Below are 27,277 nucleotides of genomic sequence, written 5' to 3'. Positions count from 1 at the left end.
ATCAGCATCTGGTATATTTCAAACAAAATGAAATGCCTTTGCTCCCAAAGGTTGTGGTTTTCTTTCTGTCACCATGGGTTATTTTATCTTTGTTCCTACTGAACAAGAGCTCCATCATTTTGTTCTCCATTTCCCTTTTCCTCTCATATCCTGCTTACATAACACGTCTAAAATCATCCTGACTACCAAAACCAAGTCTACACTTCAATCGTCTCTCACTAAGTGATAACACCTCCTCCTCCTCATATGTTTGAGAACTTGGCTTCTGCAAACCAGTTTCTTACAGATGGTTCTTCCATTTACTGGCACCAATTGGTTACTTAGAAGTATTAGTCATTGGAGATACACATTTTATAAAACATGTGAAAAATAAGAAGCAGAATAAACAGGAACATACAGTGACATACTGCCTTGGCTCTTTCCCAGTCTTTTTTCCTCATAAGGACAAACACTAGATAGCTTGTATCATGTATTTATGTTCAAGTGAGGTTATGATGTAGGCAGTTAATTAATATTGAGAAAGTATGAATGCTTTTCTAATAGTGAAAATATTCATCCCCAAAACGCCATGCTTACGGCATTGCAGCCATATTTATGGAGCACTGACTCAGACCCAGAAACAATGCACAGCACTTATGACCTGCCACTACTTTGCTGTTTGATCTTGAGCTAAATTTGTATTTCAGTGTCATTCTTCACATTTACAGAGGGGAAAATAAAGATATTGGTGCTTACTGTAAAACTAGTTGACATTGTCTGCACTCCTCACACACCCTAAGCCCCATTCCCCATCTCAGCTCCCTGAGCACTGGCAGGTGGTTGTATATAACCACAGATAATCTGAGGAACGGACCTGTGATTTCTCCAGGAAGATGCCATGAAAGACCATGGATGTTCACACACAGGCATTTATGCACAATTACAGCTTTGGCACAGTGACACAGCCTTGGTTTGTTCTTGTTCTTCTCTGGACCCTTTTCAATGCTCCAGTGCCTCCAACACTAAAAAAATACACTGTTGCCCTTGTAATAAGAAACCTAAAAGCAAACAGAAAACCACACATTTATCTTTACCATGATCACCCCATCCTCATGCCACTACAACCTAAGAGTTTGACAGATTCTCCTCACTTGCCTTCCATGGACACTTTTTCAGCCTTCTCTCCACTGTCCCCCAAATTTATTGGTTTTCACCTCATTAAAAGGAAATCTCTCCTCTCTCCTCACCTATACAAACAAGCTAGGGCTCCCCCAGGGCTTGGCACGTGCTGAGGGCTGGACTCCCCCTCAGCCCCCACAGGGCCCCGTCCCCTCAGTCTCCTCTAAGTTGCCGCACTGGTTCCCTCCCACCTGTCCCACAGAGAGGCCTCTGTCAGCTGCTGCCCCAGCTCCCTCAGTGTCTCCCCTCAATCCATTGCCCCATGTCCCTCAGTGTCTCCCCTCAACCCGCTGCCCCAGTTCCCTCAGTGTCTCCCCTCAAGCCATTGGCCCATGTCCCTCAGTGTCTCCCCTCAACCCGCCGCCGCAGCTCCCTCAGCGTCTCCCCTCACCCGCTGCCCCAGCTCCCTGTCTCCCCTCAACCTGCTGCCCCGGCTCCCTCAGTGTCTCCCCTCAACTCGCTGCCCCAGCTCCCTCAGTGTCTCCCCTCAACCTGCTGCCCCGGCTCCCTCAGTGTCTCCCCTCAACCTGCTGCCCCGGCTCCCTCAGTGTCTCCCCTCAACCCGCTGCCCCAGCTCCCTCAGTGTCTCCCCTCAATCCGCTGCCCCAGCTCCCTGTCTCCCCTCAACCTGCTGCCCCGGCTCCCTCAGCATCTCCCCTCAATCCGCTGCCCCAGCTCCCTCAGTGTCTCCCCTCAATCCGCTGCCCCAGCTCCCTGTCTCCCCTCAACCTGCTGCCCCGGCTCCCTCAGCATCTCCCCTCAATCCGCTGCCCCAGCTCCCTGTCTCCCCTCAACCCGCCGCCCCAGCTCCCTCAGTGTCTCCCCTCAATCCGCTGCCCCAGCTCCCTGTCTCCCCTCAACCCGCTGCCCGGCTCCCTCAGTGTCTCCTCTCAACCCGCTGCCCCGGCTCCCTCAGCATCTCCCCTCAATCTGCTGCCCCGGCTCCCTCAGCATCTCCCCTCAACCCGCTGCCCCGGCTCCCGCAGCCCGCTCCCGCCCTCCCCTCCGCGGCCGCCCGCCCGCTCGGGCGCCTCAGCAGCGCTGGCGCGAGGCCGCCGTTCATCCCGCCCCTCTGAGGCCCGGCCTCGTGCGGCTGCACCGCCCCTGGCGCCGGGCGCAGCCGCGCTGGGAGCAGCGGGCCTGGCCGCGGGGCAGCGGCTTGCCGGCGTCCCCATGCTCCGCACGGAGAGGGTGCTGCAGCTGCGGGGCCAGCAGGGTCGCTCGGTGCGCGTTGTGCGGGAGCACTACCTCCGCCCCGACGTGCCGTGCCGCAGCGCGTCGTGCCGGGCCGCCTGTCCGCGCGGTGAGGGGGCCGGCGGCGGGAGGCCGGGGGTCGGAAGTCGGGGCTGCTGGGAGAGAAGGCAGGGGGACGCCGACCGGCAGAGCCGGGGCCGCCCGGCGGCCGAGCTGCAGCGGTGGGCGGCTTGCCCCCGGCGGCCGTTGTGCCTCAGCTCACGTAGGCCGGAGCTGGGTGCAGAGGGCGATCCCCGGGCGGAGGTGATCCATACGGCCCTGGCAGGCGGGGTGCCGGCGCGGGAGGCCGGGCAGGGACCAGCGGGACGGGGTGCGGGGGCAGCGAGAGGCAAGGACCAGCGGGACGGGGTGCGGGGGCAGCGAGAGGCAAGGACCAGCGGGACGGGGTGCGGGGGCAGCGAGAGGCAAGGACCAGCGGGACGGGGTGCGGGGGCAGCGAGAGGCAAGGACCAGCGGGACCGGGTGCGGGGGCAGCGAAAGGCAGCGAGAGGCAAGGACCAGCGGGACGGGGTGCGGGGGGCAGCGCAGAGCGGCAGCGAGCGGGACAAGCGGGGAATAAAAGAGAAACAGCGACGGGAGAGCTGAGGGCTGTGTGGGTGCCGGAGGTTCGTCCCAGACCTCTCGTCCCCAGCCGGGTATGGAGGGTACTGACAACAGCACAGAAAATCGCCGAGAAAACAAACGATACCCAATCAAGGATACAGCAAAAGTACTCCGTCAAGGCAAAATCTTTCAGAAATAAACGAGAAAAAGGAACTGAGGCGCTGATCGTTGCAGGATTTAACTGAGCAGTCTACAGTGAGCAAAGGCTAAAGGATTATGCAAGTTTCCTATTCTTTAAGAACAGATGTTTCAAAACGCATTAATCCTGCAGGGTGCTGGTGTATAGTGTGGATTAAATTCTGCACGTACCTGGTTGGCATTCTTACAGTGGAGCCGAGCCGTTATCTTCAAGTGGCTGGAATTCTGCACCAGCAGTTACTTGTGTTAAGTAACTAGATGCAATTGCCGGTGTTATATCTGGCCATTTCAGACGCGGGAAGGCTGCCAGCCTCTGTGGTAGCTGGGTTTGTTGTTGTTTTTACATACTGTGGTGCTATTATGTGCATCATAGATCATCATGTGACCTTTAGTTGATATTTCAGGGTGGGTTTTTTTGTTGTTATTAAACAGCACAATTTATTTAGTGCAGGAAGCCGCCTGGCAAGTAACTAACATAATATCCAGCCTATTTAAATCGAGCAAAGTTATTTGCCTACCTAAAAGAAATTTAACTCTTTTTGAAGTTATTATTAGTCTGACCTCTAATTGACGTAGATGTTGCTCCTTCTGGTCTAGCTGCCTGTTGCAACTGAGGGCAGCAGGCAATGTAGTATATTACTGCTGTCTAAGCTGTCAGGACTAGTGATAGTGAGGGCTCCCTAATATATTGCATTCGGCTATGAATTCCTTAAGGATAAGTTACAGGAAAAAAAGTCTGACCTCTTGCTATGCCTAACTTCTGCTCTTCTGGACTTAAGTGTAAATTGTGCCATAGGTGAGTGTCAGAATATGTCCCTTGGTAATTATTCTAGGTAACTCAGAGGAGAGGTGAGCGTGTTTTCATTCCTGACTTTATGCTGAGAAAACTCGTTTCACGCACGTGAGAGGCTGCCTGCATAAATCACAGCTACATCGACTTGGAACGGTGTGCTGTGCCTACTTAGAAGTCTCTCTGATCTACATGTATGGGTTAGGCAAGGATAGCTTCATATGGGCAGATAACATAAATCTTCAAGTGACATTTCACTTTTAATGCTCTCCTGAATTATTAATACATATTTGCTTTCTTGCATGCATTCTGCCATCATTCATTACATGCCTTCAGTGTGAGAGGCAGCCGTGCTGCTGTCTGCAGAACTGGGGCATACTGGACTCACAGTTCCAATGATTGCAGTTAATAGATTGTCCTGTGTCGGCTTCTGAGAAACACATGAAAATAACCTGACTTGTCAGGATCTAGATACTTCTGTTATATATAATTTGCCTGCACTACCCCTAAGTTCAGCAGTCCAGTGGTTGTAATATAGAAGGGATAAATAGACATTATGAGAAAATACAGTAGAGAGCTCACCTGCCCACAGGTTTGTTGGGTAATCTTTGAAATATCTAAAGCCATTAAACTCATTAACTTGGAGGTACATCTTAAGATGTCATCTGCGATGGGTTGGTTGTGGTGTTTTGGTGGTGTATTCCTTAGGGATAGAGAAAAAGTTAGCAATGATGGTTTAGATTCAAGAACATCATCTCTTTGCAGTAGCATTGCTTTTCTCCATGTGTACCCTTATGTGTATTCTCTTATGTAGAAATACAGAAAAGGAGCCTGCTTCAATGAGTAGTGCTGAATAGAGAGATCTGTGGAAGCAGCGTAACAGAGAAGCACCTATAATTCAACACTCTTTGAAGCTTCCATTAGAAGATTTTCTGTGGCAGCTGTACAGTCTGCTTTTCATATGGAAGCAGAGGGGGAAAAAAGGACTCTTACCTGTTAACATCTTTAAGTTCCATCATTTTCGTAATGCAAGTGGATCTTTTTCACTTGTTTGAATTTGCACTAACATCAGTGAAGGCAAAACGGGTCTGTCACAAACCTTAGACTGTACCACAGAATTGTACCACTCACCAAAAACAGCTGCAAGGGATCCACTGAGGATACACAACTCCGATTTCCTGACATCTGAAGGTATTTTTCAGAAACCAGTATTTCAACTGGAAGTTTAAGCCTTTAACCTCTGAATTGTATTGTAGATGGCAAATTGTTATCGGATGACGTCACGCACTATGTTGTCCCCGACTGCAAGGTTGTGCAGGATTACCTGGAGATTCTCGAGTTTCCAGAGCTGAAAGGTATTATTTTCATGCAAACAGCATGTCAAGCTGTGCAACATCAAAAAGGACGCAGGTACTTATCCTATAACAACTTACATTCAGATTTGAGTAAAGACACTGACTTTGTAAGGTGTATATTTAAGCACAGTACCCCAAAGTCAGCAAATGTACCGTGCTTCGTTTGGTTTTAGGTCTTTCGAGTTTCTCAGTACAATTTTACAGATGTGTGATCCTTTGAGATCTGTGGACATGATGCCTGTCATAGTTTTCATGTGATAGGAGTGATATTAAACCTGCAGCATTATTAACTGATCAGGTGGTTTGTGACAGGAATTGAGGAGACTTTGCAGTAACACCATAACTAATTTACAGACGTGGCTTTGTTTTGCTGTATTAAAGACTGACCACTTGTCTTTGGGAAGCAACTAATGCTATTATATGGTACTTGACCTTACCAGCCATTAACCTATGTATTGCCATAACATATGTTTATATGTCAGAAGCATTCCTAATGGAAATTAGAAAGGCTTCAGGATGATGTTTTAGATTTTGTCATCAATGGTGTAATTTAATTAAAGCATTTTTTTCATGCGTGACAGTACTTTTCTTTGAGTTTTCGAGCTGTCTTTTAATCTGGACTTAAAATGCCATTATCAAAAGAGAGTGAAGGACTGTATTTATCTTTTTTGTCTTCCAGACAGTACAACAAGTTACGAAATCTAGTGAAGGATGCCCGTCATGACTGTGTTGTGTTTGCTAACGAATTCCACCAGCATTGTTACTTGCCAAGAGAAAAGGGAGAATCCATGGAGAAATGGCAGATCAGGTTTGTTTTATGTAGGAGTGCACCAGACAACGTTGTGATGTTTTATTTAGGGGTATTAACATGCATTGGGTACATAAGTGCTGGTGCTTTTGCTCTGCTTAGCTCTGGAACAGTTCACAGTAATTGAAAGTTTAGATTGTTCTTTTGTGATTAAGAAAGTGTCAGCATTGTTTTCTTAGGAAAACAGATAAAAACTGAGCTTAATTAAATGGAATAGTGCTAAAAAATTGCTGGATCATCTTGAAGTTACACAGACATTTTCATGCTTTAGCATCATCACTTGATCACACACACATTATTGGACTGTTAGATGTCATGTTTGGTAGCTGACAAACACCAAAGCATCAGAGTCCTGGCAGTTCCACCTTCCTTTTTACAAACTTTCACTCAAATGAACAGTATCTTATCTTGAAGCTAAGGCACAAGTGGATGTATTGGGTAGCAAACATTTTCTTTTCCTTTGCTTTCTTAGTGCTCATGTATGGCACATAAAAATTTCTGCAGATACAAGGTTTCTGTAGCTTAGTGTGTCTCAAAAGTATGTGTGTTAAACCAAAAGCTTGTTTATACGAACCCTGCAAATGTCTTGCAAGTAGCAAATGAGATATGCTAGAAATCTTAATTCAAACTTTGCTTTTCTAGGAGTATTTACAATGCAGCAGTCTGGTATTATAATCACTGCTTGGGTCAGATGCCAGTTGTTATGGTAACAGAAGATGAAGATGCTATCAGGCAGTACGGAAATGAAACAGAAGGAGTGTTTGTGATTTCCTTCAAGGTAACATGCCAGAAAAATAGAAGAAGGTTTTCTTTATGCTGTGTCAAAATGATGAAGCGAGTACATTAAAGCACAATGTATAGTGCAAATCATTGCAGAGTTTATGTTTAAGAAAACTATGATGCTAACTCATGTCTTCATTTATCAAAGCAAGCAACGATGTCAGTCATAGGAATGTCTTAAAAAACAGTGGCAGTGAGCAAACTGGAGAACTGAGAAGAAAGATAGAGCTCTTTTCATTGTTTTCCTTCTTTTTAAAGAGTTTAGCAGTGATGAACAATGATCAGCTACCTCAGCCAGCTGCCTAAATCTCTAGGGCAAGCAATCCACAAACAGCTGTAGCCTGAATATCCATCAGCGTTATCCTGACAGTTAACTTTAGCCTTCACTACTTACCATACAGGGATGCAGAAGATAATTAACTCTTCATTTAGTTGTTGATTTCTGATCCTGTTTGTATTCAACAGGAATGGATGGGAGGTTTATGATTAGCTGTGAAAGAATGTTGAGTCACAACAGGACCAGACATATTTACCTGAAAGCTGTGTACAAATGATGATGCCTGGGTTTTTTAATTGCTGTGAGGCAATGGAAGAGTGGCCCAAGTGTAGCATACAAAATCATGTAAAAAGTGTAGGAACAAGAGTGGGTCGCCAGTTTGATTTCGCAGCCATGGCACCTTACAAGAAGTATGTAGCCTGAATGTGGGGGTATATTGGTAATAGAAGCCTGTGAATCTCTAATGTAGGATGCTGTCTTAACAGTCATACCTCCTTTGTGGTATTTAGCAAATGAGTTATGTTGAATCTGTAACCAGCGTGTGGTGTTTAGAGCAGACACGTCATTACTGCTTGGACTTGCTGTTTGAGAACAGTATATGAGACAGCTCCTGTCCATTATAGGCTTTCCAAATCCATTATTAAAAGGATAGAAGCCTCTAAATGCTTTCATGTTTGTTTATTTGTGTGCATACAGAATTACTTGGATAACTTTTGGCCTGACTTAAAGGCTGCCCATGAACTCTTTGACTCTATACTTCAAGCTCGGCGCGAACGGGAGAGTGAAAGCCAAGAAAACAATGGAAAAGAATATCCTGAGCACTTACCTATGGAAGTACTGGAGGCTGGGATCAAATCTGGAAGATACATACAGGTAATTTGCTGTATAGAGAGCATACACAGAACACTGCAGTGTTGTGCTTGCTCCATTTAGTTGCCTGAATTAGACTGATTAGGTAAGAAGTATTGCTTTAATGAGGAGAGGGAAAGAAAACAGAAAAGCAAGAGTAAGAAGACGGAAGGGATTAGGATTCTCAAAATATTTCCTCAACTTCATCTTGCTTGGTTTTGGGTTTTTTTCTCTTGGACACGGTAAAATGAGAATTTGTTATTGAGGATCTTAAATTTGCTATGGATTTTTCTTCAGGTTGATATGTGATGTACCAGTAAAATGAGAAAGCAGGCGTGGTATGAAATGGCTGGCTCTCACTCTGAAATATAAGTAATGCTGCACAGGGGCAGCGTTTCTCACCTCATTTGCACAGAGACCTCTCAGTCAGGGAAATGAATTTACGGTTTTATGACTGTTCAGGGCCTTACTATGGATTGTTGGTGGACAAGTGTCATTCTCTTAAAAATCATGTAAAGAATTAGAGGTAATAATTTTTTCCTTTCCTGACAACTGAGCAGTGAGGTGAGAATTGCAGATGAACAGAAAGACTGAGGGGTTTTTCTTGCAGAAATAACTCCAGATTCCATATTAAGGCATGCAGTAAAAGTAATCTTAACACTGCCAGTGTTTTGTCTAAAAGGACCTTTACCATCTTACAGTTCAATTGAGCATTTCAAAGAACTTACCATTCTGTTCCAGACGTGAGCAATTAAAAGCTCTTCATCGTACGTTCTTCCCCTATAGAGAGAATAGTTAAGTTCAGAGTAGCCTGTTATCAATGAAAAGTATTAATTTATCTAAGATGAACTACAAAAATAAAAATGAAGTTGGTTATTTAGAGCTGTGACTGTTTCACTATGTTTATCAGATGGTTCTTTTCTTCTAGGGTACGCTGAATGTCAATAAGCATAGAGCACAGCTGGAAGCTTTTGTTCGACTTCAGGGACTTGGCAGCAAAGAAACAGGTAAAAAGACAATGAGGGGATTTACTCAACACCTTTCTGACACTGAAGCTGTGTAGCCATATGTATGTAGCTGTTCAGTTGTTAAATAAGGTCACAGCTAAGGTACTCCAAGGCTTGGGTATTTTCATGGGCCAGAAAGGAGGGTGGAGATTAAACCAGAGAGAGAGCCTCACGAGAAAGCAACGTCCTTTGCATCCTCTTTCCCCTTTCCTAGTACCTTTGGCCATGTTTTGGACTCTTGTCCTACTAACAGGTTTCCCTAGACCTTTCTTGAAGTTGAGTACTAATGCAAATTGTTACCTCAGTGCTGTGCTCTAATTTCAGATGACAACTCACTTGACTGAAGTAAGTGTGTTTGCATGGATGTTGGCAGGATTAGGAAGCTGGTCACTGTGAATGTAATAGGAAAAATGCCTTTTGGATCAGATTGGAACATCAGTTTTGTCTTTCTGGTATAACTACCTTAGAAGGATTATCATGAGGCCCATTATCCTTGAGCAGATGCATTGTCCCAGCTTTCACTGATGAATACTTTCAAATGCTCCTGTGACAGACCCTGCAGTAAAACCAGTGTTTTATGTACTAATCATTTTTTAAAAACTTGTTTTTAATCTGGGCCCTGCCCCGAATCCTCTGGCAGTGGTTTTTAAAGCTACTGCCTAAGGACAAAGAACTTGTCCTAGCCCGTGCTCCTTTGTATCCAAGAGTTCACTGTCAGAATTGCTTCATATCTGCTTTAAAAATTAAAAAAAGGGGGAAAGGGTTTAATTTTCTTGCAATATTCATTACTCTGCAGTGTTCCTTTTTGGAAGAAACCACATAGCAAATGCCATTTTCTGTTATTTCAGCAGGATGCTGCCAAGAGTGGAGGGAAATTGGGTTTTTTAGCTATTTATAGTTCTGTTTCTTTTTATTTTAAATGTAGATCTTCAAAGTGACATCCTTATTTACGGGGCCAAAGCTCGAAATCGTGCAATCCACGGTGACGTGGTGGCTGTTGAGTTACTCCCCTTGCATGAGTGGAAAGGAAGGACTGTTGCCCTTTGTGAAAATGAGGCTGAGGACAAAGCACCTGCAGACACCACTGGTGACCCGATGCCCACGGGTAAAGTACATAAAGTAGAGCTTTGTTCAGATGACCTCACTTCCTTGGTCCATTCGTTATATAGTCCCTTCCCTCCACCTCTGTGATTGTCACACTGCTTGCACCATAGTAAATTTGAAGTGATTATCCCAAACTAAAGCACTCCAATAAATCCCCACAAGAAGGCCACTAGACTCTATGTGCAACACCCCACCCCTCTGATTTGCTTTCTTTTCCTTAATTACATTCTCAGAAGTAGCTGAATTATTGTAGTTATCTTCCTAAAACAGCAACTTTGGAATACTTTGCTACCCAAACCCATGCTGTCATTCTTCACAGCTCTACAAGAGACAAAGTGCCATTCTGATACAGACCAATTTGCCAGAGTGTGCACTCGACTCCTCCGCTGTTGCTGTTGATTATACAGGAAGATAACAGCAGCCTCTTAATTCCTTGATGACAAATAATGTTAAGGATTTAACAAAAAACATTGTTAGATGAGGAAGCATTCGGTTCTCTTTGGAATGTGGTGTGCCTGTGTAACCATGGGAAATCAGTCTTATTTGAAAACATTGTGTGTACAGCTACATCTTAAAGATGTGCACAGGTCAGAGTTAAAAGTTCTAGGAGATAAATTCTCTTCCTGCAAACCAATGAGTGTTTGAATTCGATCTTTGCCATTAGAAATCTTCTGTGTTTTTCACTGGAATTGGCCACATTTCAGTAGCAGTGGGAATCTTTCTGAATAATTTATGTACTGTAGCAATTGAAATCTATACAATGAGTTAGTCTCCACATAAATAAAAGTTTGGCTGTGCCAACCATAATTTATATCAAACTTGTATTGTTGTCTGCATACCATATGCTGTTAGCAATTGTAATACAGATCTGTGGACACATTACTAAGTATTACAAAGCAATGAATCTTCTACACCTCCCACATATTTGCTTTCACTTGCTGTTTAAATGTACAGCCAACAACATTCCTTACTCATAGGTAAAGTTGTTGGAATCATTCAAAAGAACTGGAGGGATTATGTGGTCACTTTCCCCTCTAAAGAGGAGAGCCAGTCCCAGAGCAGAAATGCTCAGAAGATCCTCGTCACCCCTTGGGACTACCGAATTCCCAAAATCCGGATCAGTACCCAGCAAGCCGAAGCACTACAGGTAATCTGACAGAAGTGTTTCTCTCTTCTGTGTTCTAATGATGTTTTCCTTGGCAAAATCGTGGGTAAAACTATTAATAAAGTTCAGTCTGGAAGAGTAGTTCCATGTGTGCCTTGAAGGGACGTGTTCAGTTCCTGTCCAAACTGTGTCAGCTTCAGGTAATAAAGTTGATTTGAGTTATGAGTTTGGGCCAGAGTCCAGGTACCCTGAGCATTTATGTACTACTTGCTTTGGTTTTTTCTGATAAAGATCACATGAGGAGTATAAATTGGAATAACTGTAGGGGCTCTGCTGGATCTCTCCTAACTGCTGTCAAAGTTATATATAGGCAGAGGTTTTCTACAAATACTGTAGTGTGATGTCAGCCTGCAATAGCTGCAGAAAGAAGAGTCATGGTTTTGTTCATGCCCAGTCACTTTTGCCTTGTAATGTGAAGTACTTCTTCACAGCCAAGAGGTAAATTCCAATTGTGTCTTTACTGGTAGAAGAATATTTGTGCAAATCTCAGTTTTGCTTTTACTTTTTATTCTTTTAAGACAGAGAGTCTCTGTGTAATGACCCAAATGGGTCTTTGATCAGGAAATAAATGGCATTCTTGGTATTTATTTGGATGCCTCTCACATGGGTTTCTTCTTTCTAGAAAGTTTCTTGAGTTGCCAGTCTCTTTGGATAGCATTGTTTACCCCTGAAGTAGCATTTCTCTTGATTACATGTCAGGCTGCTGTTCTAACAGAACTCTCTTGCTGCAGGAGTTCAGAGTTGTCGTGCGTATTGATTCTTGGGAGTCAACGTCTGTGTATCCAAACGGGCACTTTGTGAGAGTTCTAGGAAGAATTGGAGATCTTGAGGGGGAAATTGCAGCTATTCTGGTGGAGAACAGCATTTGTGTGGCCCCTTTCTCAGAAATCCAGGTTGGTCTTCATGATTAGATACATTTTCTGTTCATTTCCAGTGTCTTGTTTCTCAGAGAGGGAGAGGAATGTCTTGGTGCCAACAGGTTTCTTCAATTACTTTTGATCAGTTGTTCTATAGCTACCGTGAATTTCAAGTGAAGAGTGATTTTAAGATAATCTGTTGGCTATGAGGAGGTTACAAATTCTTAATTCTAGTTTGAGGTACACTTTTAAGATGTTACTGTCTGTAATATGTGTTTATGGCACTAATCCTAAAAGCCTGGTCCTATTGAAAGCATTGTCTTAAATCTTTTTGTCTTCAACCAGCTCTCGTAGAAAACTCTTGATTATACCTACAACTAATTAAAAGAATGTTAAGGACCAATATGCAGTGGTGGTGTTTGCTAGAGCTGTGACATCACCACAGCAATACCAGTTGTTAATAATATGCTTGGCATTCTTTTCAATCCTGTTTCATACATGCCATAAGGTAAATGTAAGAGAGAGACTTAGGAAATGCAAGGAGAAAAGAATGTGTCTAGGAAGAAAAACTACACAACACAATTAATGATGTACAAAAGAAAAAGCTAATGAAATCCAGTTTACTGGCTACTTTAGGTAGGAGAGATGTAACCATATGTTCATCAATGTTCTTGTACAGATGAGTGAAATGCCTGTGAGTTCTGCAAAGAATCCATGGAAAGTGAATCCAGAGGAGGAAAAAAACCGCCTGGACTTAAGAGAGACACACCTGATATTCAGCATTGACCCAAAAGGCTGTGAGGATGTGGATGATGCCCTGTCTGTGAGAACTCTGCCTAATGGGAACCTGGAGTTAGGTGTCCACATTGCAGATGTAACCCATTTTGTGGCAGCAAATTCTTACACGGACATTGAGGCCAAAGCAAGGTAGGTTCTTTTCTAAAACTTAGAGAGTTTATGGAGCTGAGAGGTTTGTGGTGCTACCTTAAGGAAACATTGAGAAACACTGGAAGGAAGGAGACATTCTGTCTTCTTTTGTGTCAAGGAAAAAGCTTATTAACACTAATATATATAAATAATGGTATTCTGCCTTTATTTGGATAATATAGACCTGCTGAGTCTATTTCTACTCTATTTCTGGTCAGAAACTGCTTTCTGACCTACTGCTTCACCCTTTTATGGTGAAATTGCTCTTTTCCACAGACCTATGATTTCCCTTTCCCTAGTCACTACCATTTGCTCTGCAGTCTACTTTAACAGTTGTGATTTGGAGTATTTACAGACCACTTGTTTGCATTCCAAGGCATCTGAATCTTCACACGGAACACCCACAAAATGGAATTAAGTCTTATATAAATTTATTTCCAGAGGTATCTGGCAGGCTTATGTTGTAACATTCAGATTTGTGTTTCAGTATGCCAAATATTGCATTCCTTTTTCTTTCCTATTATTGCCACTGCCTTGAACTGGAACTGCTGCATCGCTTTAAATGTATTCTTGGTAGACACATAGAAATATAAACTGTATAGCCAGCAGAGATGTTTGGTGTCACCGTTAAATATCCTTTTCTTAGCCAAGCATATTTGGTACAGCCTTAGCTCTGGCCTTCAAGGCAACTGAAGATAGAGAGGAAGGCAAAATGAGGCTTGTGCTATAAAAAGTTATTGAAATAACTTGACGTGGGCATTGCACATGTGTGGGTTCTGTCATTAGAACCTCTCAGAGCCGCGCTGCGTGGCTCGTTGCGCTGACGTGCTGCTTCCACCGCAGCTGCCTGGGGGATTACTCACTCCTGTGTGAATACTCTCTGAAATGTATTTTATTCCTCAGGGCAACAACCTATTACTTAGCAGACCGTCGGTACGACATGCTGCCCTCCGTCCTGAGTGCTGACGTCTGCTCCCTTCTCAGTGGCATTGATAGGTGAGGGTTGGTCTAGTAACTGCTTATGCATTTGCTCTTTAACTTATTTGCTACTGTTTGTAAGTAAAGTAGTAGGAAGGCACCGAAAGCAGAAATCCATACGACTGCCTCCTCCTCCAGTAATGTTTACCCATACCCTTAATAATTTGCTTTGTGTTTAAACAGCAACCTAGAGGTGAGAGCATCTTTGTTCGTGTTCTTTTGCGTGGGTTTCACACATCCATGTGAAAGGCCACAGGTTTTGCTATTGTTCTGTTCCTCAACGATGCCATGACCCCATTTCATTAGTTTACAGGGTTAGTTGACTGGCTGGCAGGAGGATATGCAGGGTGCAGATATGTTCATTGTGGATACTCTAACTAATAACATTTAGATGAATAAAAATAACTCTTGCAGTGTACCTGTGTTAAAATAGATGTGGCCTCATGTCTCATAGGTGCTCTGCCTCAACAGGTGGGTTGAAAATCCTGACAGTTTCCTCAGTTGCTAAGTTGCTCTACACAAGGCTGAAAGGCAAGTGCATTAATTGGTGGCACTGCTGGGCACTGGTTTGTTTCATGAATAAAAAGATGTTTCCAATAAAAAAAATCAAACCAGAAGGAAACTTGTAAACTTGTAACAGCTGGATGTGCTTGAAATGACAGCTTAAATCACCCAGAACTATTAACAGAAGCGTGATCTTATCTTGAAGGTATGCTGTAAGCGTCTTGTGGGAACTAGAGAAGGAATCATACAAAATCCTGAGAGTCTGCTACAACAAGACCATCATTCGATCTGCATACAAGCTAGTTTATGAAGCAGCACAGGGGTTATTAGATGGAGATAAAAGTGTTGTTGGTGATATCCCGGAACTGAAAAACATGGATGAAGGAACTAGAGAGAAGAAGTTGGCTGAACTGGTCTGGGCAATATCCAAACTCACGGATGTAGCACGACACGTTAGAGCTCAGCGGGACAGCTGTGGTGCTCTGGAACTGGAAGGGGTAGAAATCCAAGTGCAACTGGATGATAAACACAATATCCACGATCTCATCCCCAAGCAGCCACTGGAGGTGCACGAGACAGTAGCAGAGTGTATGATTCTTGCCAACCACTGGGTAGCAAAAAAGATCTCAGAAGCTTTTCCTCATCAGGCTCTGTTGCGCCAACACCCGCCACCACAACAGGAATTTTTTACTGAACTCCGGGAGTGTGCCAATGCCAAAGGTTTCTCCATGGACACACGGTATCTTTTACTGCTTACCTTAAGCACTTTAATTATAAAGTTAAGCAATTTGGCTGTGTTACCATCCCAAAACATGGCAGTTTGGTGTCAATGTTAACAGACACTGCATAGCAAGTCTTTAATATAACAAAACTGTACTGCAGCTGTGCTGTGAGCAGGAGATGACATCCTAAACAGGAGAGGCTGATAGCATTCTACTGGCTGTACTGCAAGGGGCCAACAGAATGATTTTACTGAATGATTTTAGACACCTGAAGAGTTTGTTCAGTCACTCTGCAGTAAACTCTGCAATACCCCTATTTGCACCAACCCTAGTTCCTGCAATAGTAGTACTTGTCTAAGTCAGATTCACTCTGTGCACTGTGGTAATCTTACATGACTCAACTCAGAATTACTTTGTCAAGATCCTGTGAGAATGCTGTGAGCCTCACTGCATTTGGAGGCATCATTCCTGGATGTGGCTGAGTGTGAAGGGCACCAGTGGTGCTGCCTCTGGCAACACACATGTCCTACCTTATCCTCCATCTGCTGTCCTGTGCAGAAGAGGTTCTGGACCAGCTCACTGTCTGTTGTGTGCAGCACAGAATGGGGTTTTGCTCCAGTCCTTCGTGGTTCTCCAAGGTGCAGGAGCCAGGCCTGTTGATGAAAACTGTTGGGTTTTTTTGTTTTTTAAACATTTGTATAGAGCAGAGCTGTCACTGAGCTGTGGGGAAGTTTTAATGTCATTCTGCTTGTCAATCACAGTTTTCTATTAATTATTACCACTTCAAGGTGCTGGTTTTAACTATCAGCCATTATGATCAGGGATAGCACATTTTTTTTTCAGAATTAACACTTTTTTTTGGCAGGTCTAACAAAGCACTGGCTGAGTCCCTGGACAAAGCAAACGACCCACTGGATCCAATCGTAAATAAGCTGTTGCGGTCTATGGCCACTCACGCCATGTCCAACGCATTGTACTTCTCCACTGGCTCTTGCCCTGAGGAAGAGTTTCAGCACTATGGTATCGTGGCACTTTTTTATGCTGTGCCTGTCAGGATTTCTCAAGTGTTGGGTGGGAAGCACCTCACTGCTTTTATTTCTTTACATCTGCTTCCTTTTTGATTCTTAGGACTTGCCTTAGAGAAGTACACTCACTTCACTTCTCCAATTAGAAGATACGCTGATATTGTTGTCCACAGACTCTTGATGGCAGCAACTCTGAAGGAAACTAAAGGAGATGTGAAGGACAATGTATTCAGTAATAAGGATCTTCAGGAATTGTGCAGACACATTAACAACAGAAACCGGGTAAGGTGGTCAGTGTGTGTGTCTATGTGAATGGGATTCCAGGCCTGACTGCAGCTTTTGGGTACTACAGCAACACTTTTATTTCTAATGCTGTCAGGGCTTTCTTACTTACCAGGTTTTTTTCTAGGGGTGGTGACTTCACCTGTACTACATGTAGGATTTCCTTTTAGGTGTAGTTTTTCCAGGGGCAGGATAAGGGAGCAATGGGGAAGAAGAAACTATGGAAACCAAAGCCAAGCAAGCTCACTGCAATATTTAATTTGGGTGGTTTTGTCTTCTCTTTTTTTGGGGGGTACCTGCAGGCAGCCCAGCGTGCTCAGAAGCAGTCTACTGAACTCTTCCAGTGCATGTACTTCAAAGACAAAACCCCAGAAACGGAGGAGCGCTGTGTAGCAGATGGCGTTATTTACTCGATTCGAACAAACGGGGTGCTTGTTTTTGTGCCAAGGTGAGTGGATTAGAGTTTGGAATGAGCTTAAAAGTAAAACAGGAGTGTTAGCACAATCCTGTGAGGACACTTTTGCTCCTTGAGAAGAGACTGGTTTATAGCATGGCCTGAGGTTGACTGATCACTGCCCTTTTAAGTGTTGTTTTAAGTTGGCACTTTTCTATCCATTGCCTTTTCCAGAGTCATTCTTGTGAGGAAAGGCTAAGACTCTGCAGCACAGCATGTATTTATTTCAAACCATTAAAAGGACATTTTTTTCCCAAGCAGCTGCTGGAGTAGAACAATGAGTGCAATATTTCTTTCCCTTTTTTTTAAACAATAGAAAGTGCACAGAGCCCTGCACTCCTCACCCCTCTCCCTTCACCACAGACTGGGGAGCCCCTTTTGAACAGCTACTCTCCAGAGGCAGCAGAGAACCTTAGAATAAATGTTTAAGGGCAGTTCAGCACTAGTCAGTGTCTGTAACTCAGCACAGCCTCTCATTTATGCCAGGAGAAAGCAATTCCTTGCATGAGGCTAACATGACACTTTTGATTTCTGAGCTTTTCAACCTGCATTTTGAAGTACATTAAATGTGTTCTGCTTATATTATAAATTAACTAGTGAAGGATAGAGGAAGGCACCTGTCACCACAGAACTAGAGAGTATTGCCTTTCCTAAGACTTGACCAGCTCCTCGTCCTGAGGAGGAAGAGAACTACACTGTCTACCCAGCTGGGTAACAGGTACAAGAAATGCGGGTGTATGACCTCTTCTTTAAAACAGAAACAAAAACAAACCTCCAAACTCCTTCTACAGGGATGTTATTGAGAGCAAACCATTACCCCAATATCCCAGACTTCTATCAATACAGCCAGCGGCTTCTTGATCTTGGCCACAGCCTGAGCTGGACTCTAACCCAGCTCCATGTAGCTGTCTTGTCCTCAGCATTGCGGGGGCTGGGTTTGGATAGATGGCTGAAGAGCCAGAGCCTCCCTAGCCAAGATCAGCTCCTTACAGAGAACCCAGTGCAAGTACACTGCTGCCTTTAAGGGATGGAGAACAGCTTCCTTGGTGTGCTGTCTGGAAAAACCTGTAGTGCTGCTCTCCAGGCTCCACCCAGCACCTGAGAGAAAGTATCCCCACTGTGTTTTACTTTCACTTTGCTGCTTTCAAACCCCTTCAGTCCGGATTTCCTGCTGTTTTCACAGACTGAAGGGGCTTCTGTGACAACACAGGTCGGCAGCACTGAAGCAGGATTATCAGGCTACAGCGTTTGCCCCTTTATGTTGCTCCTCTAACCCCAGCCAGCCTTCTGCTGGCTTCAAAATTAAGACAACTGGTAAGGGTGAAAACTGTCAAAACAGCTTTTGTCTGCTTTTTTGTAGATATGGAATCAAAGGTGCTGCCTATATGAAAAACAAGGAAGGCTTAGTCCTCTCTTGTCAGGGTGACAGGAGCTGTGAGTGGAAACCAGGATCTCTTCATCGCTCTCAGAATAAAATCACTTCCACTCCAACTACTGGAGAATCTGTTACTCTGAGCCTTTTCGATCACATTACAGTGAGTATTTAATCTGATGGAAGTAAAAGGAAATAGCACCAGCAGAAATACAGTCGTTTTTCTATTGCTTTTAAGGTGAAAATACTCGTGCAGACTTCCCGCTGCCACGCTGACACGATCAAGCTTGAAATAGTCAGGAATGCACCACACCAGATTTCAGACACAGAGCTTTCCCAGAAGACTTTCCAGGTGGTGAAATCTGACTTGGTAAAAGAGGTCAGTCAGTCTGCAGCAGCTGCCCAGTGGGCGCAGGAAAAGGCAAGAACGGAAGTAATTGATGAAGACTACCAGGAGTACTGCCAGACCAAGGGCCCAAGCTTGTACCAGCTGCTGGAGGAGATCAGGGACTTGGCCCTATTAGATGTTTCAGCTGACATTAGAACTTGAACAATAACTTTTTCATGTTTTGCTCTTGTTTACCTGATATGAGTGAGTTGGGGGGGGGTTTTACAAAAAGAAGTCTATTGAAGTGTTCAAGAGCCCTTTCAATAAGAAAATGAATGTATATTTTAAATGGGTCTTATCTTATCTGATGGTGAACATGTGTGTTTTTAAGAGCTTTTTATACGTGATAAATCTCATCTTCCAGACTAAAGATGGTGTGAATTCTTTGACTTCAAAAGGTTTTTTCCCACACTGCCTATAAACTGGGTTTTAAGAACTTCAGTATTTTCTACAGCTGTTGGCTCTCTTCCAGTGTAGTTTAGTGAGTCTGACTCCTAGCTACAAGGATTTAAAAAGCAAAACTCCTTCACACTAATCTAGAATATAGAATTTTGTTTATTGAAATCCCCAAGCTGCACAACTGCCATAAGGGAAAAGCTGTTGTGCAGGGAGGAGGAACAATGTAAAAAGGCAAAACAGAGCCTCAAGACGGAGAACGGGGATCAGGCAAGGGCAGAGAACTGATGTGGCCAAAGCATGTTTCCATTAGGGGCTGTACTTGTCTGAGACAAGTTGTCTGACTAGCACAAGGGACAGGGAAAGTGGCAGGGCCTGGACCTGTAACAGCCTCATATGGGAATTTCAGGTTTGGCTTCTGAAATTTAATAGCTTCTATTTTATAAGAAGAAGATACAGTTACTTGATAAGTTAAAGAGATCCGGGATCCCTGTTGAGAGCTAGCACTGCCCACTATTGTATGTGCACCTTCTATTAAACAAACCAAACAACTTGAACAGAAACTTCAACTGTCAATACCCCAGTTAATTCAGTTTGCCACAGTTGTAAACAACCTCCAAAGTAGGCCAAAACACTTGTTAACATTTCCTCAAGAATGTTGAGGGAGGTGGAAAAGATGTCTCAAACACAGATGAAGAACTTTGTTCACTTTTCCAGTGTATTGCAATCTGGTGTCTGAAGCAAAGAGTTTTGTCCAGCTGTACAGCTGTCAGGGTGAAGGCTTCCACAAGGCTTCTGGTCAGAGGGCACAGAGGCAGCAACCTTTCAGTACACTGACAGTACTTACAGTGGGTTATCTTGGTCAAGAAAGTCATTCAAAGTGCAGAGAATGGCTACAGCTCGTCTTCTAAGTCTCCATCTTCATCTTTTGTGACAGCAGCCTTGGCTGTGGTAACCTGAGTGTGTTCCATGAGGTCAGGGAGATCTTGAGCAGAAGGAGTATTACACTCCTCTTCTGAATAACTAGTAGACAGCTCTGTTGGGAAAAAAAAAGGAAAACCAATTTCCTGTCATGAGAACCATTGCTTTTCATTTAACAGCAGTTTCACCAGAATCAGTCTGCAGGAAAGGCAGCTCCAGAGCTGACCAGCGAGTGGAGTTTCATTTCCTCAAAGACAAAGCTACCACACAACTCAGCATGACAACCAGGGAGTGTAGTTCTGACTTAGCTTGGGAGGAGCCGAACTACATGAACACAGCTTAAATTTGAGTTCAACGTTTTGCTACTTCGTAGAAAAAACAATCACTGTGATTTGTTTTAAAGTGACTCAGCAGGGGGGGATGTATAAATACTTAACATTAACACTTAAGTTAGGGAGTTGGTTACCATTGTGTTGTGACTGGCCGCTGCACTGCATCCTTGCCTGCCTGCGCTCCAAGGCCAGCTGCCTGTTCTTCCTGATTCGCTGCTGCTGCTCTTCTGTCAGAGTGGTACCAGACACAGAACTGGGCTCCTCTGCATCTCCAGAGCAGGAATGAGCATCTCCTGTGGCTGTATCCAGGCTGTTGCTTTGCCCTCCTTTATCTGCTTAAAAATGAGAGGATGGAATGGGGGCAGAAATGAGTATTTGCAAGCCAGAAAGATCCACTGCTAAATATCTGTCAAGACAACATTTAAGTGTGTTTATATGTCCTACATTTTAAAGATGCATTCACAGCTGAAGATCATTCCAGTAGTTTTAACAGGCAATTTTCTGCCTAGGTTCACATAGCTGATATATATGATATTTCCCTATACAGGAAACACTTACCAGAGGTCCCAAACACAAAATAGTAAATGCCTGGATTTAGGGAGGCTTAACTTGGTACACAGATACCAAGTTAGCAATCAGGAGTCGTGTTTGCAGGTTAAAAATAGACAGTCAATCCTTACTGAAAGGCCAGATAATTTTCTTCCCACCCCTGCTAAAACAACACCATCCTTTGGGAAGTGGCAGGACCAGTTATGGGAATCAGAGGCTTGAACATAGACTCAGAATAGTTCTGAATTCAGTGCACTACTATTAAGGAACATTTACTTCTTTGCCAACACTGAAACATGCAAAATGGAGGTAGTCCAGCCCTGCGAGACAAACTTCACCCATGAAGAAGAGCACCCTCTTGAAAAGAGTGCTTCAGGCCAAATGTGCTTGTGCCTCTGCCCCACTCTGAGCCTGTGAATAGAAAAGCTGTCTGACAACGATGGTCTGCTTTTTCATACAGTACTCTAAGCCCAAGTTTTCCTTTCAAAACTGTAAGATATCTACTCAAGTTTTTCATCTGAAGACTGACAGTTGTCACAGTACACTCACCAACACAGCTGGAGAGCAAATCAGCACCGCATTTAAATACAGGTGTATGGAACCATCGCACAGAACAATCCGATAACTCTACAGACGCTGTCGGCAGGAACCATTTGCTTTGCTGTTTGTGGCTGCTCAGGGCTGCATTCCATTGCTAGCAAATGCAGCCAACAGCAGACAGCCACATGGCACTACCTGCCTAAAGGTTTTCCCCACAAGACCAAGGTTTTACTGTTGGTTAACTCATCCAACCAGAACACCTTTTCCAAGCACAGGCTGGGCTGAGGCTCACGTGAAGACAAACTGGACAATGGGTTAATAGTTTCAAGAAAGACCCACAGTGGAAGTGTGAACACCTGCAAAGGACTTGGGAACAACTATGAAACTCTCTCTGCTAATGAAGTTTGAAAGAAACTATCAGATGAACTCAGCCCTTTCATTTTATTTTTTAAAAGCCTATTTCTAGTCCAAAAACATCATCTAATTGGAAGGGACTCTTGAGTTATCTACTTGTTAACTAGCCAGATTTTGATATTGGTAGAAGAAACATTCAATGGCAGCTACATTACATGACAGATGTAATAGTGCCAACAAGCATTAGGAAGCATCACAGAATGGTTTGGCCTGAAAGGGACCTTAAAGCTCACCTCGTTCCAATCCCCCTGCCGTGAGCAGGGACATTTTCCACTAGACCAGGTTGCCCCAAACCCCATCCAACCTGCCCTTGAACACAACCTCTCTGAGTAACTTGTGCCAGTGCCTTGCCATCATCATAGAGAAGAGCTTCTTCCTAATAACTCATCAGTGTCAGCAACAAACCTGCTGAGCCCTCAGTCCCACTGTCCACGTCACCAACAAAGATGTTAAATAGCACCAGCCTCAATACTGACCCCTAAGGAACACCAGTTGTCCTCTACAGGGAAAGAGCAGTGACACTACACCCTGACTGCACTGTAACACCTTGTAGGACAAGCAGTATCACGAGTCGTTTGTTTTTGCATCAATGAGATCCAAGAGCTCTTTGGGCTGCACACTCAGAGTACAGTATGAACCACTTATGTTCACTTCATTGCAGTTTGGAGGGTTTTTTTCTGAAGAATATTTCTAACACTGCTGGTAGCAATACCCATTTTCCATTTCCTTTCAGTACACCACACACTTCTATTCAGTTTTTCATATATATGTAGCATTTTAGTTCAAGTACCACTTCAGCATCGTAAGTCTCACAGAAGCCTGGTTTTATAATAGAGCATCACTCAACAGTTTCTTCTACATCGGAAATATGTGTCATGATCATTAACTTGTGGACAGTAGGAGTGGAAGTGACTTGAAGCACTGAACAAACAGCATGATAAGCATACCTTCCTTATTTGCAAAGTCTTCATGTAAAATAGGAAGATCAAGTCTAATCCGCTTTAGGCAGGTCTGCAAATGAGAGATTAGAACACTGATATTTCACCTGTAACAAAGCATTGTGCAACACTGCTGTGTCTTTAATACTACACCTAGTTTCTCTTTACACTTTGTTACTGTGAAAAAAAACCATCCCATTCACTACACATCTGTTTGGCCCACAACTTTTAAAGCTGTGGCTCATTCTCCCAATCCTTCTTCTATCACCTAGCAGCATTCTTTGTAAGTCTTCTTTTGCAGATTCAAAACATCTAAAATCCGACCAGTTTTTGTACTTTGAAGCAAATTACTTTGGTTAAAGATGTCCTGAAAATGTCAAAGCCAATTCTCTGAAGTACTAATTCAAATATAAAAAGGTTCTATCCAAATGTGAACTTAAATACTGAAAAGGCACTACTTATTGTCCTTGTCAGTATGCATAGCTTAAGTCTTATTTTGTTGCATAATTGCTCTCCTAAACCCACCTCTTAAGACTATTCAGTACTGCACAAAGAGAAATTGACATACCTGAACTTCCTTTTTGTTTCCTAAAGACTCTACTTTGTCAATAAAATCCTCAAACTGCAGCTTTGGAAAAAGTCTATGAGCCCAATGTTCCATATGTCGTATGAGTGTCTTCAGGTCCTCTGCCTAGAGCATAAAACAAGACATCCAGCTAGGAAAACTTGACTAAGTCAGTTGACTGCAGAGGTAAATAAGACAGTAACATTTCTGAAAACATTAAGCATCTGCAGCTGGAAAGTCTCTTGAAAATTTAAGTAATAGGGATGCATGGGTAACCTTTCCTCCCACAATGGAGTCTCTTAAGTGCAGTTTCAAGGGATGAAAACAATAGCAACTGAGTTGTGGAAGGGTGTTTGCATATCCTGTAGAAAATCTGACAGGTTTCTGCAAAGTTGCCCTTAAGCAACCTAGGCCTGAACCCAGACTGAGCAAATATTCATAAGGGGCACAGCTGGCATGCATTTTGATGTTTAGAAAACAGAAAAATGTCCATCTGAATAACTATCCAGTAAAGACTTTTTGCTCAGAGCAGCATGACTGCCTAGTTTCTTTGTACCTCCAGCTGCAAAGAGAAACCTTATCCCCTCAATGTTCTCTGCAAATCAGAGATGCACATTTACAAGAAAATAAGTATTGTGCACTAAAATGTATCCAAGACAATTAGACAGTTTGTAGAGAAAATACTGCTTTCTCTTTGCTCAAGTTGTATGTCATGCTTTTTTCAACGTTAAAAACTTCCTGACAGAGGTACCACAACAGCCAAAATATCTTCACTAACAGAAGAAACTGATGCTGAAAGGAGATGGTGAAGGCATCCAGACACAGCAGGCAGTCCTATTAGCCCAACCTCTTTCTACAGGCAATTCAAAGTCAGAGGTGTGATATTCTAGTGGTAGGGTAGAAGAAACAGTTTTAAAATCAAAAATCGGATTTCATTAGAACACTCAGGTTTGGGTTTGTAGCTACAAATCCCATTGGGGTATGTCCAAATGCCGCTAGAAAGCCGACTAACCGGAGCGTGTACCAATTCTCCCCACATCAGATGGGCAGCAATGTAACAAATCTAGATTAAACCTCCCAGGAAACAAACCAAAAGCTCACTATGTCTTACCTCGTGTCCTTTACCCTTGAATTTTACATTGTCAAACAAATGTCTAAGGGCTGGAAGTCCTCTTTCTGAAATTAACCTGGTAATAAGAAATGGGTGAAGTTATCTGAAACCCATACTTCCTTCTTCTAATTAAGAACAACAAAAACCCAAACCACACAAACAAAACCCCTCACATTCCTTTAAATAACCCAAAGCTACAGAGCTCTGCTTGAAGGATGGACAGAAATAGAAGTCATTAAGAAAACACACAAAAATAGGACAAAGACTTTTTTAAGATAATTATTTTTCATCCACGTATTCCTAGTCCAAAGGAGCTTTCACTCTTGATTACATGGAAAGAAAATGGAATGGTCATTTCTAGTATCTATATTGGCCAAGTAAAATTAGTTACATGTGTGACCAGAGCATTCATCTGCAGTATCACTGACTCACTTCTACTGTGCATTTAAGAAGGAAGAAACCGAAAGCTCAGATTCTTCCCATTTGCTTATAAGACATTACACCAGTTTTAGTGATAACAGCAATGGAAATATTTGAGTCTTTATACGGAGTTTATCCAGTTTGTAAGTGTACTTGAGGTAGGGCTTTACAGTCACCGTTATACTGAGGCTTTATTTTGAACCTGAATTCACTTAAATAAAAAAGTCTATAGTATTATGTCTGAAGCAAAGTAAAAAAAGACCCCAAAGGAGGCATCCTATGTATCATAAATACCTCTTAAAGTATTAATCATGTATTAAGTCTCAAGGAGAATTCATGACAGTTAGACTTGTAATAGCAAGATACAGGTAAGCAAGGAATAAAAACGTTGAGCATACAGCATGCGAGAGACATCTGCACTTGCAAAACTTGGCTATGAGCAAGCAAGGATCACAGTAACCTTAAACAGCCTCCCAGTCACACACCAAAGTCACCACAAAAAGAAATATTCTGTAAAATATTACCTCTGGGCATCTAGTTTAGGCATTGGTCTTTTAACTGCCTTCCGTGTAGCCACAGCAGAATCCTTTGTTTCTGACTGCTGGTTTCCACCTGGTTCCAATAAAGGAAAGAAGATATTTTAAGTATGTATTTCAAAGAGACACCAACTAGAAATGCATTGTGTAAATGTTTGGTTTCTACCCTATCAATAAGGCAGCATCACAAGCGTTCCATTGAAAGTACAGTACTTCAAACACACATCTGAATATTTCACCTTACTTCTTCCACAAGACAGACTGGAAATAAATCAGTCTCTTCAGAATATACTGAAGAACCGACTTTTCTAGAAAAGTAGGTTCTTTGAAAGAGAAACTTCCTGATTTTAAAACTTTTATATTATTTTTCTGATGAGAAATACATGAAGAGCTGCTTCCAAAACTCAAATCAGCAAAACACAGCTTGAAAGGTATGTCCCAAAATTTATATTGGTAGATGTGAAAGAAAGACCTAAACTACCAGTACTGCCTTCAAAAAAAAAAGAAGTGATGTGTGACAATCAATATGTCTTAAGAACCAAAAATCCATGTATTTCTCAGTTAGGGCCACCGTGTAACTATAGATCACTGCTACAAAATTATCTTTACGAACATTTTGTCAGAAAAGCTTGAATTTTATAAAGATTCACTTATATACACTATCTACAAAAACAAAACTTCTCCCACGGTTTGGAAGCAGAGTCAATAATAACTCAGATCTACAGAAGACCGTTTTTATGCAGTGAACTCCAGGTACTGAAGTACACCACCAATTATATTGATATAGCAGAATTTCATTGTCTATACTGCAAGACAGGATCTACAGGCATCACAAGAGTTCACCTCCATTAGCTTGAGTCCAATCACCATCATCTCGTCCTGGAGAGGCAGGAGGTGGCAGAGGTGGAAACGTTTCGTCTTCTGTATTCTCATAATCAGGAAGATCAAACAAGTTGTTCTCTAAAGGATCTATCATTGCCACAGATAAGCTCTTCTCCCACTCCTGCAGGAATACCAAAAAAAGCATGTAAAGAGAAGCACTTGCAAAAAGCTGCCACACAGTAGAAAAACATTTACCAGAAAAAAAAGATAGTGTGATACAAATGAAGTAGAAGATACCACAGACAGTCCAGCCTCGCTAGGCCGAGTGAGGGAGGGTTTGTCGTGTCTCAACTCACCCAAGTTACTCGGGAGTGGCACGTACGGGTCAGAGGAATAAAACAAAAGAAACGGCTTTCCAGCCAAAGCAGCTGTTTGCCGCTCCCAACCCTGAGGAAGACTACGAGGGGTGAGGGGATAACTCCTACGCTTCACAGCTTACCTACTTCGAAACGCAGCCTGGAGAATTCCCCCTTCCCGGCTCCTTAGGCGACGCTGCTTCCAGACTTCAGCACACCTGGGTTTGGGGTGCCCCGTCTCAACACAGCTTCAGCGAAAGCTCTTTTGTAGGCAAAGTCGCTTCTCGGGCGGCTTTAGTAACGAAAGGCCACTCCAAGCAGCTGACCTCCGGAGGCGAGCTCTCCCTCAGGGCGCCGGAGGCTGAGAGCCGAAGGCGGGAAGCGAAGCAGCTCTCTACGGTCTCCAGGGCCACAGCTTCAGAGCCACGGAGCCGCCGGGCGCCGCAGAGGCCTCGCTCCCCAGACACCGCCGGCGCAGCCCCCAGTGCCGGCGCGGAGGGGCAGGGCTCTCCCCCGCCCGGCCCGGGACGCTTCTCGCCGCGCTGAGGCGAGCGACGGGCGCGGGCAACGCCGCGGAAGG

The 27,277-nt window shown here is 43.5% G+C and overlaps 2 protein-coding genes and 1 non-coding gene across 6 annotated transcripts; 1 reads left to right on the top strand and 2 right to left on the bottom strand.

The window, feature by feature from the left end:
• Positions 1-2,283: 2,283 nt before the first annotated feature.
• DIS3L (DIS3 like exosome 3'-5' exoribonuclease) lies at positions 2,284-19,154 on the top strand. Of its 2 annotated transcripts, XM_061999528.1 has the most exons (17): positions 2,284-2,461; positions 5,200-5,353; positions 5,978-6,106; positions 6,749-6,884; positions 7,860-8,036; positions 8,941-9,019; positions 9,945-10,124; positions 11,101-11,270; positions 12,020-12,181; positions 12,825-13,072; positions 13,976-14,068; positions 14,760-15,293; positions 16,142-16,296; positions 16,405-16,583; positions 16,886-17,031; positions 18,398-18,572; positions 18,648-19,154. In XM_061999528.1, the coding sequence occupies exons 1-17, from the start codon at positions 2,332-2,334 to the stop codon at positions 18,957-18,959; spliced, it is 3,159 nt and encodes a 1,052-aa protein (XP_061855512.1). In that variant the 5' UTR covers positions 2,284-2,331; the 3' UTR covers positions 18,960-19,154. The 2 variants fall into 2 exon arrangements, with proteins under 2 accessions (XP_061855512.1, XP_061855513.1); XM_061999529.1 differs by lacking the exon at positions 2,284-2,461 and having other exon boundaries at positions 5,222-5,298.
• Positions 18,121-27,277, bottom strand: TIPIN (TIMELESS interacting protein). Of its 3 annotated transcripts, none has more exons than XM_061999531.1 (8): positions 26,841-27,277; positions 26,363-26,522; positions 25,508-25,595; positions 24,564-24,639; positions 23,456-23,578; positions 22,897-22,960; positions 20,581-20,781; positions 18,121-20,229 (listed from the first exon to the last, which is right to left on the bottom strand). In XM_061999531.1, exons 2-8 carry the CDS (start codon positions 26,493-26,495, stop codon positions 20,087-20,089), a joined length of 828 nt encoding a protein of 275 aa, XP_061855515.1. In that variant the 5' UTR covers positions 26,496-26,522; positions 26,841-27,277; the 3' UTR covers positions 18,121-20,086. The 3 variants fall into 3 exon arrangements, with proteins under 3 accessions (XP_061855515.1, XP_061855517.1, XP_061855516.1); XM_061999533.1 differs by having other exon boundaries at positions 20,581-20,778; XM_061999532.1 differs by having other exon boundaries at positions 26,845-27,277.
• LOC133625885 (small Cajal body-specific RNA 14) lies at positions 21,586-21,720 on the bottom strand. Its single transcript, XR_009819134.1, has one exon. It is a non-coding gene; the product is annotated as a small Cajal body-specific RNA 14 (non-coding RNA).

The sequence above is a fragment of the Colius striatus genome, chromosome 7, assembly GCF_028858725.1.
Source record: "Colius striatus isolate bColStr4 chromosome 7, bColStr4.1.hap1, whole genome shotgun sequence".
Taxonomy (NCBI): Eukaryota; Metazoa; Chordata; class Aves; order Coliiformes; family Coliidae; genus Colius; species Colius striatus.
Note: the sequence above shows the minus strand (reverse complement) of the source record. Positions and strands in the feature narration are given on the sequence as shown.

Coding starts and splice junctions, on each gene's coding strand:
- TIPIN (XM_061999531.1), bottom strand. CDS start 26,495: ATGATAGATCCTTTAGAGAACAACTTGTTTGATCTTCCTGATTATGAG. Junction 22,961..23,455: donor GAAACAAAAAGGAAGTTCAG/GTATGTCAATTT, acceptor TCTCATTTGCAG/ACCTGCCTAAAGCGGATTAG. Junction 20,230..20,580: donor CGGCCAGTCACAACACAATG/GTAACCAACTCC, acceptor TTTTCCCAACAG/AGCTGTCTACTAGTTATTCA.
- DIS3L (XM_061999528.1), top strand. CDS start 2,332: ATGCTCCGCACGGAGAGGGTGCTGCAGCTGCGGGGCCAGCAGGGTCGC. Junction 6,107..6,748: donor ATGGAGAAATGGCAGATCAG/GTTTGTTTTATG, acceptor TTGCTTTTCTAG/GAGTATTTACAATGCAGCAG. Junction 15,294..16,141: donor GGTTTCTCCATGGACACACG/GTATCTTTTACT, acceptor TTTTTTTGGCAG/GTCTAACAAAGCACTGGCTG.